Below are 17,929 nucleotides of genomic sequence, written 5' to 3'. Positions count from 1 at the left end.
CGCTGGTGGGTAGGGACCGTCTCTAGATGTTGCTGACTTGTACTTCCCAAGCGCTTAGTCCAGTGCTGTGCACACAGTAAGCGCTCAATAAATATGATTGAATGAATGATGGGAGGGGAGGGAAGCTCAGCTTGGGAATGTATGGCGAGAGGATGGCCTGGAGGGAGGCCTGGTCAGAGGACAGCCCAGTTCTGCAGTCAGTCAATCGATCGTATTTATTCAGAGCTTACTGTGTGCAGAGCACTGTACTAAGCGCTTAGGAGAGCACAGTATAAGAGAGCTGGAAGGAACATTCCCCACCCACAAGCAGCTCTTCACTTAGTGGCTAGAGCATAGGCCTGGAAGCCAGAAGGTCATGGGTTCTAATCCCGGCTCTGCTATCTGTCTGCTGTGTGACCTTGGACAAGTCACTTCACTTCTCTCGGCCTCAGTTACCTCATCTGGAAAATGGGGATTAAGAGTGTGAAACATATGTGAGACAGGGATTGTGTCCGACCTAACTTGTATCTATCCCAGAGCTTAGAACAGTGCTCGGCGCATAGTAACTGCTTAATAAATACCATAATTATTACTGTTATCATCATCATCATCATCAATTGTATTTATTGAGTGCTTACTGTGTGCAGAGCACTGTACTAAGCACTTGGGAAGTACAAGTTGGCAACATATAGAGACAGTCATCATCATCATCATCAATTGTATTTATTGAGCGCTTACTATGTGCAGAGCATTGTACTAAGCGCTTGGGAAGTACAAATTGGCAACATATAGAGACAGTCCCTACCCAACAGTGGGCTCACAGTCTAAAAGGGGGAGATGGAGAACAAAACCAAACATACTAACGAAATAAAATAAATAGAATAGATATGTACAAGTAAACTAAATAAATAAATAGAGTAACAAATACGTACAAAGTAACAAATATGTGCAAAATTATTTGTACAAATTTGTACAAAATAAAAAATTATTATTATCATTATTAAGGATCTTAGAGTCTAGAGGACTGTAGTCCCCGGCAGCTACTCCCACGACTGCAGGTTCCCAGTGGGAGGTTGGAATGATCCGATTTCCGCACATCTGTCCTGAGCCCCGACAGATGGGAGCCCGGCCCAGCAAAGGGAGGGTGGGAGATAGGATCAAGGGGAGGAACCACTGGATTAAAGTTATTTCAGGGGGGACAGGGCCCTGGCCTGTGGGAATTAGGTGGGCTGGGTGGGAGAGGCTGCTGGCTGCCAACGGGAATTCAGATCGGAATTCCTCCCCCTTTCAGGCTGGAATTCCAGGCCTGTGTATATCTTCCTTTGTTTCCCAAGGGAGCAGAGCTAGATGGCTTCTTCACAGAGCTTTCTCCTCCCACCCATGCCCACACCTCTGGACCGGCCCTGAGCCACCTTCTGCTTCAACACACCTCTCCACCTCTTCCCCGCCCCTACCTTTTCCCCCCTCAGAAAATGAGGAATGGATGTTGAAGCGCTAGGAATAGCAGAAAGTTCAGAGGGCTTTGGCTGATCCTTGAACAAGCTTGAAGCGTGCTGGGTCACTGGAGGGAGAATCGGGGTGGAGGAGGGAGAGTTAGGAGTATCGGATGATCAATCAATCAATCAATCAATCAATTGTATTTATTGAGCGCTTACTGTGTGCAGAGCACGGTATTAAGCGCTTGGGAAGCAGCGCTTAGAGAAGCAGCGTAGCTCAGTAGGAAAGAGCCCGGCCTTTGGAGCCAGAGGTCATGGGTTCAAATCCCGGCTCTGCCAATTGTCAGCTGTGTGACTTTGGGCAAGTCACTTCACTTCTCTGTGCCTCAGTTACCTCATCTGTAAAATGGGGACTGAGACTGTGAACCCCATGAGGGACAACCTGATAATCTTGTAGCCTCCCCAGTGCTTAGAACGGTGCTTTGCACATAGTAAGCGCTTACTAAATGCCATTATTGGGAAGTCCAAGTTGGCAACACATAGAGACAGTCCCTACCCAACAGTGGGCTCACAGTCTAAAAGGGGGAGACAGAGAACAAAACCAAACATACTAACAAAATAAAATAAATAGAATAGATACGTACAAGTAAAATAAATAAACAGAGTAATAAATATGTACAAACATAAATACAGGTGATGATCACTGGAAGGAGAGTCAGGGATGGAGAGGAGAGGGTTAGGGGTGTTGGGCGGACCATGCTGGTCACTGGCGGGAGAGTCAGGGCTGGAGAAGGGGGAGTTGGGGGTGCTGGATGGTCTGTGCTGGATCACTGGAGGGAGAAGCAGGGATAGAGAGGGGAGAATCAGGGGTGTTGCTTCTTCCATCCCTAACCATGAGGGCAACCTGCACATGATTCCTCCAAGAGTCCCGTAACCCTTCTCAGAAACAGGGTCCGGGACTGGATTGACCACGGGGCTGATCCGGGGTCTTGTCACTCAGGGGCAGGAGGTCGGCAGCCGTGTGGGGAAGTAGACCAGAAGTCAGATTCCCTAGAAGTCGGCCTCCTGGATCTCAGGCACGGGAATCCTCTGCCTTGGCTCGTTCTTTCTGGGCCACAGCAAACTGTGCTTATCAATCAGTCAAATCTATTGAGCATTTACTGGGAGCAGATTACTGTGCTAATCACTAGGGAGACTACAATATAACAGAGTTTGTAGACATGTCCTCTGCCCACAATGACCTTACATGTAGAGGGGTTTCTGGAATCTCTCACCGTTGTCCTTGAAACACTCGATTAGTTCTCTCCCTCCTACCTCTCCTCTCTCTTCTCCCTCTATACCCCATCTTGCAAGCAGCGTGGCTCAATGGAAAGAGCACGGGTTTGGGAGTCAGAGGTCATGGGTTCAAATCCCAACTCTGCCACTTGTCAGCTGGGTGACTTTGGGCAAGTCACTTAACTTCTCTGTGCCTCAGTTACCTCATCTGGAAAATGGGGATTAAGACTGTGAGTCCCCCCATGGGACAACCTGATCACCTTGTAACCTCCCCAGTGCTTAGAACAGTGCTTTGCACATAGTAAGCGCTTAACAAATGCCACAATTATGGAGAAGCAGCTTGGCTCAGTGGAAAGAGCATGGGCTTTGGAGTCAGAGGTCATGGGTTCAAATCCCAGCTCCGCCACTTGTTAGCTGTGTGACTTTGGGCAAGTCACTTCACTTCTCTGTGCCTCAGTTACCTCATCTGTAAAATGGGGATTAAGTCTGTGAGCCCCACACGGGACAACCTGATCACCTTGTAACCTCCCCAGCGCTTAGAACAGTGCCTTGCACATAGTAAGCACTTAATAAATGCCATTATTATTATTATTATTATTATTATTACATTCTTCATCCCACTCAAGATAGCCTGCTTGTTCACTGTGCCTTATTCTTGCCTCTTCCTCAGCCAACCTATTGCTCACACCCTCCCTCCTGCCTAGAATTCCTGCTCCCTTCACCCCTGGCAGGCCGCAGTTCTCCCTATTTTGAAAACCTGTCTGAAATCATATCTCTTCCAGGTGGCCTTCCCTGATTATAGTCAGTCATTCAATTGTATTTATTGAGCACTGTAGTAGGTAGCGTTAGGTACAGTGTCTCGCACATAGTAAGCGCTTAACAAATACCATTGTCATCATCATTCATTCATTCATTCAATCGTATTTATTGAGCGCTTACTGTGTGCAGAGCACTGTACTAAGCGCTTGGGAAGTACAAGTTGGCAACATATAGAGACGGTCCCTACCCAACAGTGGGCTCACAGTCAAGAAGGGGAAGACAGAGAAGAAAACAAAACATATTAACAAAATAAAATAAGTAGAATAAATATGTACATCACTTGGGAGAGTACAATGTAACTGACACATTCATCATCATCAATCGTATTTATTGAGCGCTTACTGTGTGCAGAGCACTGTACTAAGCGCTTGGGAAGTACAAGTTGGCAACATATAGAGACAGTCCCTACCCAACAGTGGGCTCACAGTCTAAAAGGGGGAGGCAGAGAACAAAACCAAACATACTAACAAAATAAAATAAATAGAACAGATATGTACAAGTAAAATAAATAAATAAATAGAGTAATAATAAATAAATAGAGTAATAATAAATAGAGTAATAAATAGAGTAATAAATAAATAAATAGAGTAATAATAAATAGAGTAATAAATAAATAGAGTACCACAACGAGCTTACAGTCTCATCTCTTCTCCCTGTGTTCCCCCAAACTATGGCATAGTGGATAGAGTTTGGACCTGGGAGTTAGGAGGTCATGGGTTTTAATCCACTAATCTGCTGTGATCTTGGGCAAGTCACTTCACTTCTCCGGCTCTCCGGTCACCCCATCTGTAAAATGGGGATTGAGACCGCAAGCCCCATTTGGGACAGGGACTGTGTCCAACCCAACTTGCTTGTATTCACACCAGCTCTTAGTACAGTGCCTGGCACACAGTAAACGCTAAACAGGTACCGCAGTTCTTATTGTACTCTCCCAAGTGCCTACCAAATTGCTCTGCCCACATTAAGAGCCAATAAATGGCATTGATTGAGTGATTGAGGAGTTTCCCACAGTGACATTTCTCAGGGACTGGGAGATGCCCCGAGCAGTGGAGCTAATGCTCCAGCGAAGAAGCCTTTCCCCAACAGGGACTCCGGACTCTGGAGCTGACCTGGCATCTTCGATGTAAATGTGTAACAGGCTCGGAAGACTTCACGGTTTACAACGCTCCTGGCCACCACCACCCCTCCCCGGCTCCCTGGCTCTTCACGCCCCCATGGACCCGATGGCCAGTCACGTGGGTTTGGGATTATCCAGAGGTCCAAAGTTTCCAAGGAACCCGGTGTGAGACTCGGCGAATGCCCCAGCCCGAGAAGGAGAGATGGAACCTCACCACCATCTGAGACTTGGTCTTCTGCTCTGCCTTCTGCTTTCTGGTGAGTAGGAGCTTGGCGGCGCGGGCGGGGGGACGACGACCCAAACCGAGATAACAGTCCACTTCTCCAGGCCTTCGTTTCCCCATCTATACAATGGGATCGGTGGTGGTCTCCCGTGCTAACAGGCCTGTTAGCAGAAGCATCCATCCACCGCAGTGCCCCAGGCCCCGGGGAAGATGATCACTGGTTGCTAGAGACTCTGAACTCGGGAGTGATGCCAACGGAAAACCAGGCTCTTTTCCCCGTGGGCTAGGAGACCGGATGAGGGTCCCTGCCTAGATCTGGTTTGTTTTGGTTGTCTGCTTTTTGCCTCTGGGAAGAGCATACAGGCTCCTAAATTGAGACATTGGTGGTTACAAGAAAGGGTGGCCCTGGCTGACCGATAAAGTGGGGGTTAGGGGTTTGTTTGAAGTCAATCAATCAATCGTATTTATTGAGCGCTTACTATGTGCAGAGCACTGTACTAAGCGCTTGGGAAGTACAAATTGGCATCACATAGAGACAGTCCCTACCCAACAGTGGGCTCACAGTCTAAAAGGGGGAGACAGAGAACAGAACCAAACATACCAACAAAATAAAATAAGTAGGATAGAAATGTACAAGTAAAATAAATAAATAAATAAATAAATAAATAAATAAATAGAGTAATAAATATGTACAACCATATATACATATCTACAGGTGCTGTGGGGAAGGGAAGGAGGTAAGACGGGGGGATGGAGAGGGGGACGAGGGGGAGAGGAAAGAAGGGGCTCAGTCTGGGAAGGCCTCCTGGAGGAGGTGAGCTCTCAGCAGGGCCTTGAAGGGAAGAAGAGAGCTAGCTTGGCGGATGGGCAGAGGGAGGCCATTCCAGGCCCGGGGGATGACGTGGGCCGGGGGTCGATGGCGGGACAGGCGAGAGCGAGGTACAGTGAGGAGATTAGCGGTGGAGGAGCGGAGGGTGCGGGCTGGGCTGGAGAAGGAGAGAAGGGAGGTGAGGTAGGAGGGGGCGAGGGGATGGACAGCCTTGAAGCCCAGGGTGAGGAGTTTCTGCCTGATGCGCAGATTGATCGGTAGCCATTGGAGGTTTTTGAGGAGGGGAGTAATATGTCCAGAGCGTTTCTGGACAAAGATAATCCGGGCAGCAGCATGAAGTATGGATTGAAGTGGGGAGAGACACGAGTATGGGAGATCAGAGAGAAGGCTAGTGCAGTAGTCCAGACGGGATAGGATGAGTCACTGGCGGGATGGGTAGGGAGGAGGATGTCTGCTGTCCTACTGAAGCCCTGATTGCCTTGGCCAATCCCTTCCTGGTTAGGAGCCCGCTGTGGGGCCAGACCTTCTCTTCCTCCTCCTCCTCGTGGTTCTCCTCCCCTTTCTCATTTTTCTCCTCCTCCTCCTCTTTGTCCTCCTCCTCCTCCCCCTCCTAGCCCTTCTCCTCACCCTCCTCCTCCTATCTTTGCACCACATCTTCCAGCAACTCAGGGAGCCCTCCAATCCCAACTTTGGCTCTCATGATCTGGCTTCTGCTAGCCCTGCAGATAACTCCCAGAGCCTACCCTTCCCCTTAGCCTGTTCCAGGTGGCCAAAATGAAACTAATAATAATAATAAGGATGACATTTATTAAGTGCTTACTATGTGCAAAGCACTGTTCTAAGCACTGGGGCGATACAAGGTGATCAGGTTGTCCCACATGGACATCTACGTGGAAACTGTGCATCCTATGACTGGTCGGTCCCGACCTGGTGACAGACCCCATGTCTGAAACCACAGAGCTGACTGAAAACCTGTTTGGAGACTGTTTGAGGGGTTTTTATTGTTGTTGTAGTTGCAGTTGTTTTTAAATGGTATTTGTGAAGTGCTTACTATGTGCCTAGCACTGTGTCAGCTGTGTGACTTTGGGCAAGTCACTTCACTTCTCTGGGCCTCAGTTACCTCATCTGTAAAATGGGGATTAAAGCTGTGAGTCCCCCCCACATGGGACAACCTGATCACCTTGTAATCTCCCCAGTGCTTAGAACAGTGCTTTGCACATAGTAAGCGCTTAACAAATACCATTATTATTATTATTATTATTAAGCACTGGGGTAGATAAAGACGATAAATGCAGCATGGCATAATAGATAGAGCATGGTCCTGTGAGTCAGAATGTCATGGGTTCTAATTCTGGCTCCACCTCTTTTCTGCTGTGTGACCCTGGGCAAGTCACTTCACTTTTCTGCGCCTCAGCTACCTCATCTGTAAAATGGGGATTGAGACTGTGAGCCCTATGTGGGGCAGGGACTGTGTCCAATTCGATTTGCTTATATCTTCCCCGGAGCCTAGTACAGTGCCTGGAACATAATAATTTCTTAACAAATACCATAATTATTATCATCGTTATCATTATTAAGATAATCAGGTTGGGCTCAGTTTCTGTCATACCTGGGGCTCACAGTCTAGGTTTCACCTGGTTCCTAACTCCGAGGGACCCACCCCGTTGAGCTCCAGGTTCTGGAAATTCCTGTTTATTATTTCCGGGATGGCTCCCTCTCCCATCAGGAAATCCTCCTTCCTGCTCCAGGACAATATAGACAAGTCTCCCTCTCCCCCCTGCTCCATCCCAGGTGCCGATCAAAATCATTCCAATTTCTCCTGAGAGAGAGAGTACATGCCTACTCTGATGGTTGGTTGTTCAGAAAGGAATTTTGGCTTAATGCATTGGCCTCAAGGACAAGCCCCCTAATTGGCCAATCAATCAATCAATCAATCGTATTTATTGAGTGCTTACTGTGTGCAAAGCACTGTACTAAGCGCTTGGGAAGTACAAGTTGGCAACATATAGAGACAGTCCCTACCCAACAGTGGGCTCACAGTCTAAAAGGGGGAGATGGAGAACAAAACCAAACATACTAACAAAATAAAATAAATAGAATAGATATGTACAAGTAAAATAAATAGAGTAATAAATATGTGCAAACATACATACATATATACAGGTGCTGTGGGGAAGGGAAGGAGGTAAGATGGGAGGGATGGAGAGTTGGCCAGGCTGTGTTTGATCCAGGCCATCTGCCTCTTCCCCAGTCCTGTCATGGGATCCAGCAGATTGAGTCCGTGACTGATTTGAGAGATCCGAGTTCCAGTCCTCACTCTGCCCGGATGAGCTGTTGGACCTGGGGCAAGTTACTTAACCTCTCTGAACCTGTTTACCTACCTGTATGACCAGAATCATTAATCCTGCCTCCCACCAGAGCAGCAGGAAAAAAGAAGGAAATCCACTTACCCGTGGAAGTTTGTTGGACACGCTAAAAGTGCACACTAAAAATTCTGGGGGTTTATATCTGCCCTGCCATATCTCCGCTGAAGGCTGCAGCGAACCCCTTTAGGCCTGGCTGAGAGGAGGTGGATCTGAGCCGTGTCACTCCCCCCACTCCTTCACCTTGAGTCCACTTTCCTCCCTAACTATTTCCCATCTCTCATCTGCCTGCCTAATTGCCCAGTAGCTCCACTCCCTGCTTCCATATGCTGATTCCCAGTAACCTTGGGAGAGACATGGCCAGACACCAGGAGAAGCGCTTCAGTGGGGTTGACTTGTGGTCAGAGTAAGTGGAAACCAGGAGTCCTTTTAGAGTGAGATGGCAGGGTAGACTTTTTTTTCTGAAAGCACAATAATAATAATAAGAATAATAAGAATTGTGGTACTTGTTAAGCTCTTACTATGTGCCAAGCACTATTCTAAGCACTGGGGTAGATAGAAGATAATCAGGTTGGACACAGTCCCTGTTCCTTATAAGGCTCACAGTCTAGACAGAAGGGAGCAGGATTTAATCCCCATTTTTCAGATGAGGTTTCTGAGGCCCAGAGAAGTTAAGCGACTTGCCCAGGGTCCACACAGCAGAACAGCAATGGAGTCAGGATTAGAACCCAGGTCTTTTGACTTCCAAACCGGGCTCTTTCCATTAGGCCATGCTGCTCCTCAGACCAAGCTCCTTTCAGGCTGATGGAAGGGGTATAGACTGTGAGCCCGTTGTTGGGTAGGGACTGGCTCTATATGTTGCCGACTTGTACTTCCCAAGCGCTTTGTACAGTGCTCTGCACACAGTAAGCCCTCAATAAATATGATTGAATGAATGAATGAACCAGGGAAGGGGGACTGAGGAAAGGAGGAAGGCACCATCCCAGAAACCTCTGATCAGAGGCAAGACTGACTGGCTTCCTCCCCACCTCTTCTCTCCGTCAAATTCATTCATTCATTCATTGTCGTATTTATTGAGCGCTTACTGTGTGCAGAGCACTGAACTAAACGCTTGGGAGGTACAAGTTGGCAACATATACCAAGCGCTTAGTACAGTGCTCTGCACACAGTAAGCGCTCAATAAATACGATTGAACGAATACAGAGACGGTCCCTACCCAACAACGGGCTCACAGTCTAGAAGGGGGAGACAGACAACAAAACAAAACATGCAGACAGGTGTCAAGTCGTCAGAACAAATAGAATTAAAGCTAAATGCACATCATTAACAAAATAAAGAGAATAGTAAATATGTACAAATAAAATAGAGTGATAAATCTGTACAAACGTATATACAGGTGCTGTGGGGAGGGGAAGGAGGTAGGGTAGGGGGGATGGGGAGGAGGAGAGGAAAAAGGGGGCTCAGTCTGGGAAGGCCTCTTGGAGAATCCGCTCCCGGTTCTGGGATGCAGGATTTCAGCCACTTTCTGGGATGCGGGATTTCAGCCACTCTCTTCCCTCTCTCACTGGCCCTGCCAGGTGTCTCCGACGGGTTCTTCAAGCAGTGGACACCCAACACCAACTTTGAAACCGGATCCAACTGGGACCGCAACCAGACCCCGTGCGCGGGAGCCACGGCCCGGTTCGAGGCCCAGGAGGTAACAGGCAGAGGGGACAAGGGCGGGGAACTCTCCGCGGGGCCTGCGGCTCCCCTGCCTCCTCCCCGAGGATGGTGACCCACTGGGCGTCTCTCCCCTCAGGAGGTGTCGGTCTACGTGCGGCAGACCCACTGGCTGGCAGATGTGGTAAGCTTCCCCTGTATATATGGTTGTACATATTTATTACTCTATTTATTTATTTATTTATTTTACTTGTACATTTCTATCCTATTTATTTTATTTTGTTGGTAGGTTTGGTTCCGTTCTCTGTCTCCCCCTTTTAGACTGTGAGCCCACTGTTGGGTAGGGACTGTCTCTATGTGTTGCCAATTTGTACTTCCCAAGCGCTTAGTACAGTGCTCTGCACATAGTAAGCGCTCAATAAATACGATTGATTGATTGATTGATTGATTGATTCCCCTGCGGGGGTCCTGCTGAGGGCAGGGGGAAGGCCTGACCGCGTCGGGGCTTGGCATCCCCACGGGGACGTAGCTGGTGGTGTGGGGCCGGACTTCCCCACAGTGGGTGGATTTAGAGGGCTGGGCAGGCGAACAGAAGCAGAACGACCCAGCTCAGCCCCTGCCAGGCTTTTTTTAAAAAATAATGGCATTTATTAAGCGCTTACTATGTGCAAAGCACTGTTCTAAGCGCGGAGAGGAGAGAAACCCTAGTTACATACGTTATGGGAAGCAGCATGGCTCAGTGGAAAGAGCACGGGCTTTGGAGTCAGAGGTCATTGGTTCAAATCCCGGCTCCGCCAATTGCCAGCTGTGTGACTTTGGGCAAGTCACTTCTCTGAGCCTCGGTTACCTCATCTGTACAATGGGGATTAAGACTGTGAGCCCCTTGTGGGACAACCTGATCACCTTGTAACCTCCCCAGCGCTTAGGACAGTGCTTTGCACATAGTAAGCACTTAATAAACGCTATTATTATTATTATTATTATAAGTGGCCCTGAAGTTGGAGCGGGTACCATGGTACAGCACAGTATAGGGAAGCAGTGTGGTTCAGTGGCAAGAGCCCGGGCTTTGGAGTCAGAGGTCAGGCGTTCAAATCCCGAGTCCACCGCTTGTCAGCTGTGTGACCTTGGGCAAGTCACTTCACTTCTCTGGGCCTCAGTTCCATCTGTAAAATGGGGATGAAGACCGTGAGCCCCGTGGGGGGCAACCTGATCACCTTGTAACCCCCCCCCCCAGCGCTTAGAACAGTGCTTTGCACATAGTAAGCGCTTACTAAATGCCATTATTATTATTATTATGATGGTGAGTTCTCCTATGGGCCTGCATGGGGCGGGAAAGGCCAATAACTGATCAGGGACGAAGTAAGCAGTACCCATAAGACAGCAAGTTCTGGTTATGATGATCAGTAGAGATGCAGCATGGCTCAGTGAAAAGAGCCCGGGCTTTGGAATCAGAGGTCATGGGTTCAAATCCCGGCTCTGCCAATTGTCAGCTGGGTGACTTTGGGCAAGTAACTTAACTGCTCTGGGCCTGTTACCTCATCTGTAAAATGGGGATGAAGACTGTGAGCCCCACGTGGGACAACCTGATCACCCTGGATCCTCCGCAGCACTTAGAACAGTGCTTTGCACGTAGTAAGCGCTTAATAAATGTCATTATTATTATTATTACCAGTATGGGTTGCGGGGGATGGGATGTTTTTCTGTCTGGCGCTTGATTTTCGGTGCCGAGCTCTGCTGCCGCACCAGGCTTCACACTGACCAGGGGAAGAGTGGGCCCACAGGCACAGGTGCAGGAACCCAAGCGATGGGACTCGGTTCCCCCGCTGACCGGCCCAGAGGGGCTGCGGGGTGTCAGGTGGCCAGTGACCCGCAGGACTGTCTGCACCAGCAGCGAGTCTGGCATGGTTGTTAATATGTTTGGTTTTGTTCTCTGTCTCCCCCTTCTAGACTGTGAGCCCACTGTTGGGTAGGGACTGTCTCTATATGTTGCCAGCTTGTACTTCCCAAGCGCTTAGTACAGTGCTCTGCACACAGTAAGCACTCAATAAATGCGATTGATTGATTGATTCAGGCAGGGACCTCTCCAAAGCGGGGGTCTGTGGGAGGAGGGACAGACTCTGCGGGGTTACCCAGGAGTCATTAATCGCCTGTCAGTCCTGTGGAAGTGCCAGCCCCTTCTCCCTGAGCGGCCACAATCAATCAATAGCTTTTATCGAGCACTTAATCTGCACAGAGCTCTGTACTGAGCACTTGAGAGAGGACAAGGCAAATTGAGTCAGTAGATGCTATCCCTGCCCTCGAGGAGCCTACAACCCAGCGGAGGAGACAGCCACTGAAATGAACTTCAGGTAGTGATTGGTTGAAGGTAGCGGTCAAGGAAGGAAGAAGAAGGAGTGCAAGTGATTTTATAAGGTGTGAGGGGATGAGATTTTGAAAGCAGAGAGGAGATCTCATGACAGATGGCTGGGAAGGATGAGAATGGCTGGCCAGTGGAAGTCTGTGAGGGCCAAACTGCTACTACTCTAACCCCCAAGCCCTTAACATATCCCGCCTTTACTACTACATCAGCCTCCTCACTGACTTCCCTGTCTCCTGTCTCTCCCCTCTCCAGTCCATACTTCACTCTGCTGCCCGGTTCATTTTTCTACAAAAATGTTCAGTCCATGTCGTCCCACTCTGCAGGAACCTCCACTGATTGCCCAGCCACTTTGACATCAAACAGAAACTTGAAATGGCTTTAAAGCATTTCTCTCCTGTTTTACCTCACTGATTTCCTATTACAGTCCACCCCTCTCACATCATTCTTCTAAGTAGAGAAGCAGCGTGGCTCAGTGGAAAAGAGCCCGGGCTTTGGAGTTAGAGGTCATGGGTTCAAATCCCAGCTCTGCCAATTGCCAGCTGTGTGACTTTGGGCAAGTCGCTTAAGTTCTCTGTGCCTCAGTTACCTCATCTGTCAAATGGGGATTGAGACTGTGAGCCCCCCGTGGGACAACCTGATCACCTTGTAACCTTCCCAGCGCTTAGAACAGTGCTTTGCACATAGTAAGCGCTTAATAAATGCCATCATTATTATTATTATTATTATTATTATTATTATTAATTTCAACCTGCTCACTGTACCTCTGTCTCATCTATCTCTCCATCAGCCTCTTGCCCACATCCTCCCTCTGGCCTGGTACTTTCTTCCCCTTCAATCAATCAATCAATCAATTGTATTTATTGAGCGCTTACTGTGTGCAGAGCACTGTACTAAGGGCTTCATACACAACAGACCATCACTCTCTCCATCTTCAAAGCTGTTCTAAAATCCCATCTCCTCCAAGAGGCCTTCTCCGACTAAGCCCTCATTTCCCCTACTCCCTCTCCCTTCTGCGTCACCTTTGCACTTGGATTTGGTCCCTTTAAGCATTTGTAATTCATCCCACCCTCAGCCCCACAGCACTTACCTACATAGCCATCAAAGGGCTTAGAGGGTACAGATCCAAATGCATTGGCGGTGCAGAAAGGAGGAGTAGAGGAAATGGCAGGGTGAGTGGGGGAAGGCCTCCAGGAGGAGATGTGATTTTAGCAGGACTTTTCTGCCTCAGTACACGAGAGATGATGATGAGGTATCATCTGTAAAATGGGGATAGAGATTGTGAGCCCTACATGGGACCAGGACTGTGCCCAACTCAATTTGCTTGTATCCACCTAAGTGCTTAGCACAGTTCCTGGCACATAGTAAGCGCTTAACAGATACCACAGTTATTGTTATTGTCTGTCAAAGGTTCAGCCCAGAAGGAGGGCATGAACGAAGGGTTGGTGGTGAAGCAGATGAGATTGAGGCTCATCTGATGTTAGAGGAGTGAAGTATGCATGATGAATTGTAGGAAATCAGTGCATTAAGGTTGGAACAGGAGGGATGACTGAGTGCCTTAAAATCAATGACAAGGAGTTTCTTTTTGATGCAGAGATGGTTGGACAGCCCTAGGAGGTTTTTTGAGGAGTGGGGAGTAAGGAGAAAAATAATCTAGGCAAAAGAGTGAAATATGGACTGCAGTGGGGAGAGACAGGAGGCAGGAAGGTCAGCGAGGAGGTTGATGCCATAGTTACAGTGAGGTATGATAAGTTCTTGGATCAGTGTGGTAGCAGTTTGCAGAGAAAGGAAAAGGAGGGTTTTAGAGACGTTTTGAAAGGAGAACTGACAGGATTTGGTGACAGACTGAATATGAGGTTCAGCTGAGAGAGATGAATCGACAACAACACCGAGGTAATGAGTTTGGGAGATTGGAAGGATGACGGTGTTGTCTTCGGTGATGGGAAAGTCTGGGGGAGGACAGGTTTGGGGTGGAAAGATGAGGAGCTCTGTTTCGGAGCCGACGTCTGGCTCCTGGGACAGACACCGTGTCGTCTGAGGCTGCGTTTCACTGTCTGCCTGTTGGGCAAACATTCACTGTCCTTACGTGCCTCCTCCAAACCTGGAACCCAGGTGGCTTTGGGGCAGCCCAGTCCAGCCCAGCCCAGCCCATCGAAGGCATAACTAGACATTATCTAAAGCAGCGTGGCTCAGTGGATAAGAGCAAAGGCTTGGGAGTTGGAAGTCATGGGTTCGAATCCCGCCTCCTCCACTTAGCTGTGTGGCCTTAGGCAAGGCACTTCTCTGTGCCTCAGTTACCTCATCTGTAAAATGGGGATTAAGACTGTGAGCCCCACGTGGGACAACCTGATCACCTGTATCCCCCCAGCATTTAGAACAGTGCTTTGCACATAGTAAGCGCTTAACAAATGCCGTTATTATTATTTACTGAGGACTTACTGTACGCAGCGCCCTGTACTAAGTCTTGGGAGAGGACAGTATAAAAGCGTTCACAGATTCCCTCCCTGCCCACAAAGAGCTTACAAGTCTAGAGTCCATTAGAAACTAGAAACTAATAGGCAGTTTGTGGGAAGAAGTTGGGTTGGGTCTTTAAGGTCTTTACTTGATTTGCTTGTATCCACCCCAGCGCTTAGTACAGTGCCTGGAACATAGTAAGCGTTAAATACCATCATCATTGAGGTCACAGAATCTTCAGGTTAGAAGGTTTTTTTTGTGGGGGGGGTTGGCTTGTGGTGGGTTTTTTTTAAATGGTATTTGTTAAGGGTTTACTATGTGCCAGACACTATTCTAAGCACTGGAGGTAGATACGGCAGCGTGGCTCAGTGGAAAGAGCCCGGGCTTTGGAGTCAGGGGTCACGGGTTCAAATCGCGGCTCCGCCACTTGTCAGCTGGGTGACTTTGGGCAAGTGACTTCACTTCTCTGAGCCTCAGTTCCCTCATCTGTAAAATGGGGATTAAGACTCTGAGCCCCACGTGGGACAACCTGATCACCTTGTACCCCCCAGCGCTTAGAACAGTGCTTTGCACATAGTAAGCGCTTAACAAATACCATCATTATCATTATTATTATACAGGCTAATTCAGGTTGGACACAGTCTTAATCCCCATTTTCCAGATGAGGTCCAAAGAAGTGAAGTGACTTACCCAAGGTCACGCAACAGAGAAGTGGCGGAGTCAGGATTAGAATCCAGGACCTTCTGACTCCCAAGCCTGTGCTATATTCCCAAGGCCATGATGCTTCTAATAACCCAGAGGGGCCAACTAGAACATAGAACATCCCCCTGCCTCCCAGGAGCATCACGCCAGAGGAAAGGCCAGCACCCTACTTACCTCTCTCCAAATTTTAGTCTCTGTGGCAGGAGGATGGGATTTCCGTTCAGCAGGACCAAAATTCCCCACAATTTGTTTTTCACCCGGTCATTAGGGCCAGTGGAGGCACAGACTGCAGGCCTTGGTGTCAGTTAGGCCTTTCTGAGCTGGCCTTCCACCCATCGGGGGCTGCAGTCAATCAATCAATCAATCTGTGCGCAGAACATACAGGTATACAGGTCTTTCTGAGCTTGGGAGAGTACAAAATGACAGAGCTGGAAGATAATAATAATAATAATTAATGTTGGTATTTGTGAAGCGCTTACTATGTGCCAAGCACTGTTCTAAGCGCTGGAAGATCTATAGATCCATCTCTGCTTTAGGACTCAAATCCTTCCACCCCCCAAATCTCTGGACCAGGGCGTCCCTGCTTCCTGTGGCAGAGATGGGAATGGAAGAACAGGTGTCCTACTTTCAATCAATCAATCAATCAATCAATCGCATTTATCGAGCGCTTACTGTGTGCTGAGCACTGGACTAAGCGCTTGGGAAGTACAAGTTGGCAACTTCCTGCATCAACTCCCAAGACAGGAGTCTTCTGTCTTGGACCCCTTTGTCCTTGTCTTGGGTTCAATAAATACCTAGTGCTCAATAAATACCTAAGGCCTTGTCCTTTTGGATCCCAAATTTTTTTCTGCCTCCAAGGGATTTGACTTTTTTGCTTTTGACCCTCCACTGTGGGTGAGCGGGTGCCCACCTGCCGTCTCTGGGGAGTCCCAGGGCTGGGGCCGAGGGATGGAAAGCAAGAGAAAATTGAGGGGAGAAGGGGCTCAGAGCTCTGGGTTTGGGAGAAAGGGGAGCCCACCATCCCCTCGGAAACAGTGCCAGCGCTTAGAACAGTGCCTGGCGCATAGTAAGCACTTAACAGATATCATTTAAAAAAAGAAGAAGAAACCCATTCTGCCCCTTCCCCACAAAGTGCCTACCCTCTCCAAGCTGTGTCCCCACGGCTTTTCCAGGAGATTTCCAACGCGGATCGAGCCAGAGTAATTATCTTCCGCCCGGCGGCCTGTTCTGGAAGCTAATTGATTTTCCCTCTTTAAAGTTGAATTAATTTCTGGATCCTGGAGCGCTGCAGCAGCCTGGGTGCATGGGATGGGAAATTTGTTTTCTGGGCTGGGTAGGAGGTTAGTTGCCTCCGTTGGTATCCGCCCGTGTGCGCCGGGGTCCTCGCGTTGCGCGATGAGGGTGGAGGTGGGGCCCTGCCTCAGGCCAGGTTCTGAAACCTCAGGGCTGGACTCGGTTTCAATCAATCAATCAATCAATCAATCGTATTTATTGAGCGCTTACTGTGTGCAGAGCACTGTACTAAGCGCTTGGAAAGTACAAGTTGGCATCATATAGAGACAGTCCCTACCCAACAGTGGGCTCACAGTCTAAAAGAGTGGGCTCACAGTCTAAAAGGTTTCATACCTAGGATCCTATCACTTCTCCACTCCCGCCTCTCTTGGGAGTCAGAAGGTCGTGGGTTCAAATCCTGGTTCCTCCACTTGTCTACTGCGTGACCTTGGGCAAGTCACTTTGCTTCTCGTGCCACAGTTAACTCGTCGGCAAAATGGGGATTAAGACTGCGAGCCCCTGCGGGGCAGGGACTGTGTCCAACCCGATTTGCTTGTATCCACTCCATCATCAGTCGTCAATCGTATTTATTGTGCGCTTACTATGTGCGGAGCACTCCAGTGCTTAGTACAGTGCCTGGCACATTGTAAGCACTTAACAGATACCATTATTATTATTATTATTATTATTCTAGCCCAACCTAAGTGCTTAGTAATGAAAATAATGATGGCATTTGTTAATCCATCAATCAATCGTATTTACTGAGCGCTTCCTGTGTGCAGAGCACTGTACTAAGCGCTTGGGAAGTACAAGTTGGCAACATATAGAGACGGTCCCTACCCAACAGTGGGCTCACAGTCTAGAAAGCACTATGTGCGAAGCGCTGTTCTAAGCGCTGGGGGGATACAGGTGATCAGTTTATCCCACGTGGGGCTCACAGTCTTAACCCCCATTTTACAGATGAGGCAACTGAGGCCTCATTTATTTATTATCTTGTACATATCTATTCTATTTATTTTATTTTGTTAGTATGTTTGGTTTTGTTCTCTGTCTCCCCCTTCTAGACTGTGAGCCCGCTGTTGGGTAGGGACTGTCTCTATGTGCTGCTGGCTTGTACTTCAAGTGCTTAGTCCAGTGCTCTGCACACAGTAAGCGCTCGATAAATACGATTGATTGATTGATTGAGGCCCAGAGAAGTGCAGTAAGCGCTTAGTACAGTGCTCTGCACATAGTAAGCGCTCAATAAATGCGATTGATGACTTGCCCGAAGTCACACAGCTAAGTGGCGGGGCCGGGATTAGAACCCATGACCTCTGGCTCCCAAGCTCATGCTGTTTCCACTGAGCCACGCTGCTTCTCTGTACACAGTACAGTGCTCTGCACACAGAGAGCTCAATAAATACCACCGAGGAATTGAAGCGTCCATGAAGCGAGACCTGAGGCAG

The 17,929-nt window shown here is 48.5% G+C and overlaps 1 protein-coding gene across 2 annotated transcripts in view; it reads left to right on the top strand.

Moving 5' to 3' along the window:
• Positions 1-4,645: 4,645 nt before the first annotated feature.
• The window catches only part of AMN (amnion associated transmembrane protein), a 41,542-nt gene continuing 28,258 nt past the window's right edge, over positions 4,646-17,929 (top strand). The window contains exons 1-3 of one of the 2 annotated variants that reach the window (XM_038747428.1): positions 4,646-4,883; positions 9,619-9,737; positions 9,840-9,884. In XM_038747428.1, coding sequence (XP_038603356.1) covers positions 4,829-4,883; positions 9,619-9,737; positions 9,840-9,884 — 219 coding nt within the window. In that variant the 5' untranslated portion in view covers positions 4,646-4,828. The remainder of the gene's footprint in view (positions 4,884-9,618; positions 9,738-9,839; positions 9,885-17,929) is intronic. The other variant, XM_038747419.1, reaches the window with a different exon arrangement.

The sequence above is a fragment of the Tachyglossus aculeatus genome, chromosome 1, assembly GCF_015852505.1.
Source record: "Tachyglossus aculeatus isolate mTacAcu1 chromosome 1, mTacAcu1.pri, whole genome shotgun sequence".
Classification (NCBI taxonomy): domain Eukaryota; kingdom Metazoa; phylum Chordata; class Mammalia; order Monotremata; family Tachyglossidae; genus Tachyglossus; species Tachyglossus aculeatus.
Note: the sequence above shows the minus strand (reverse complement) of the source record. Positions and strands in the feature narration are given on the sequence as shown.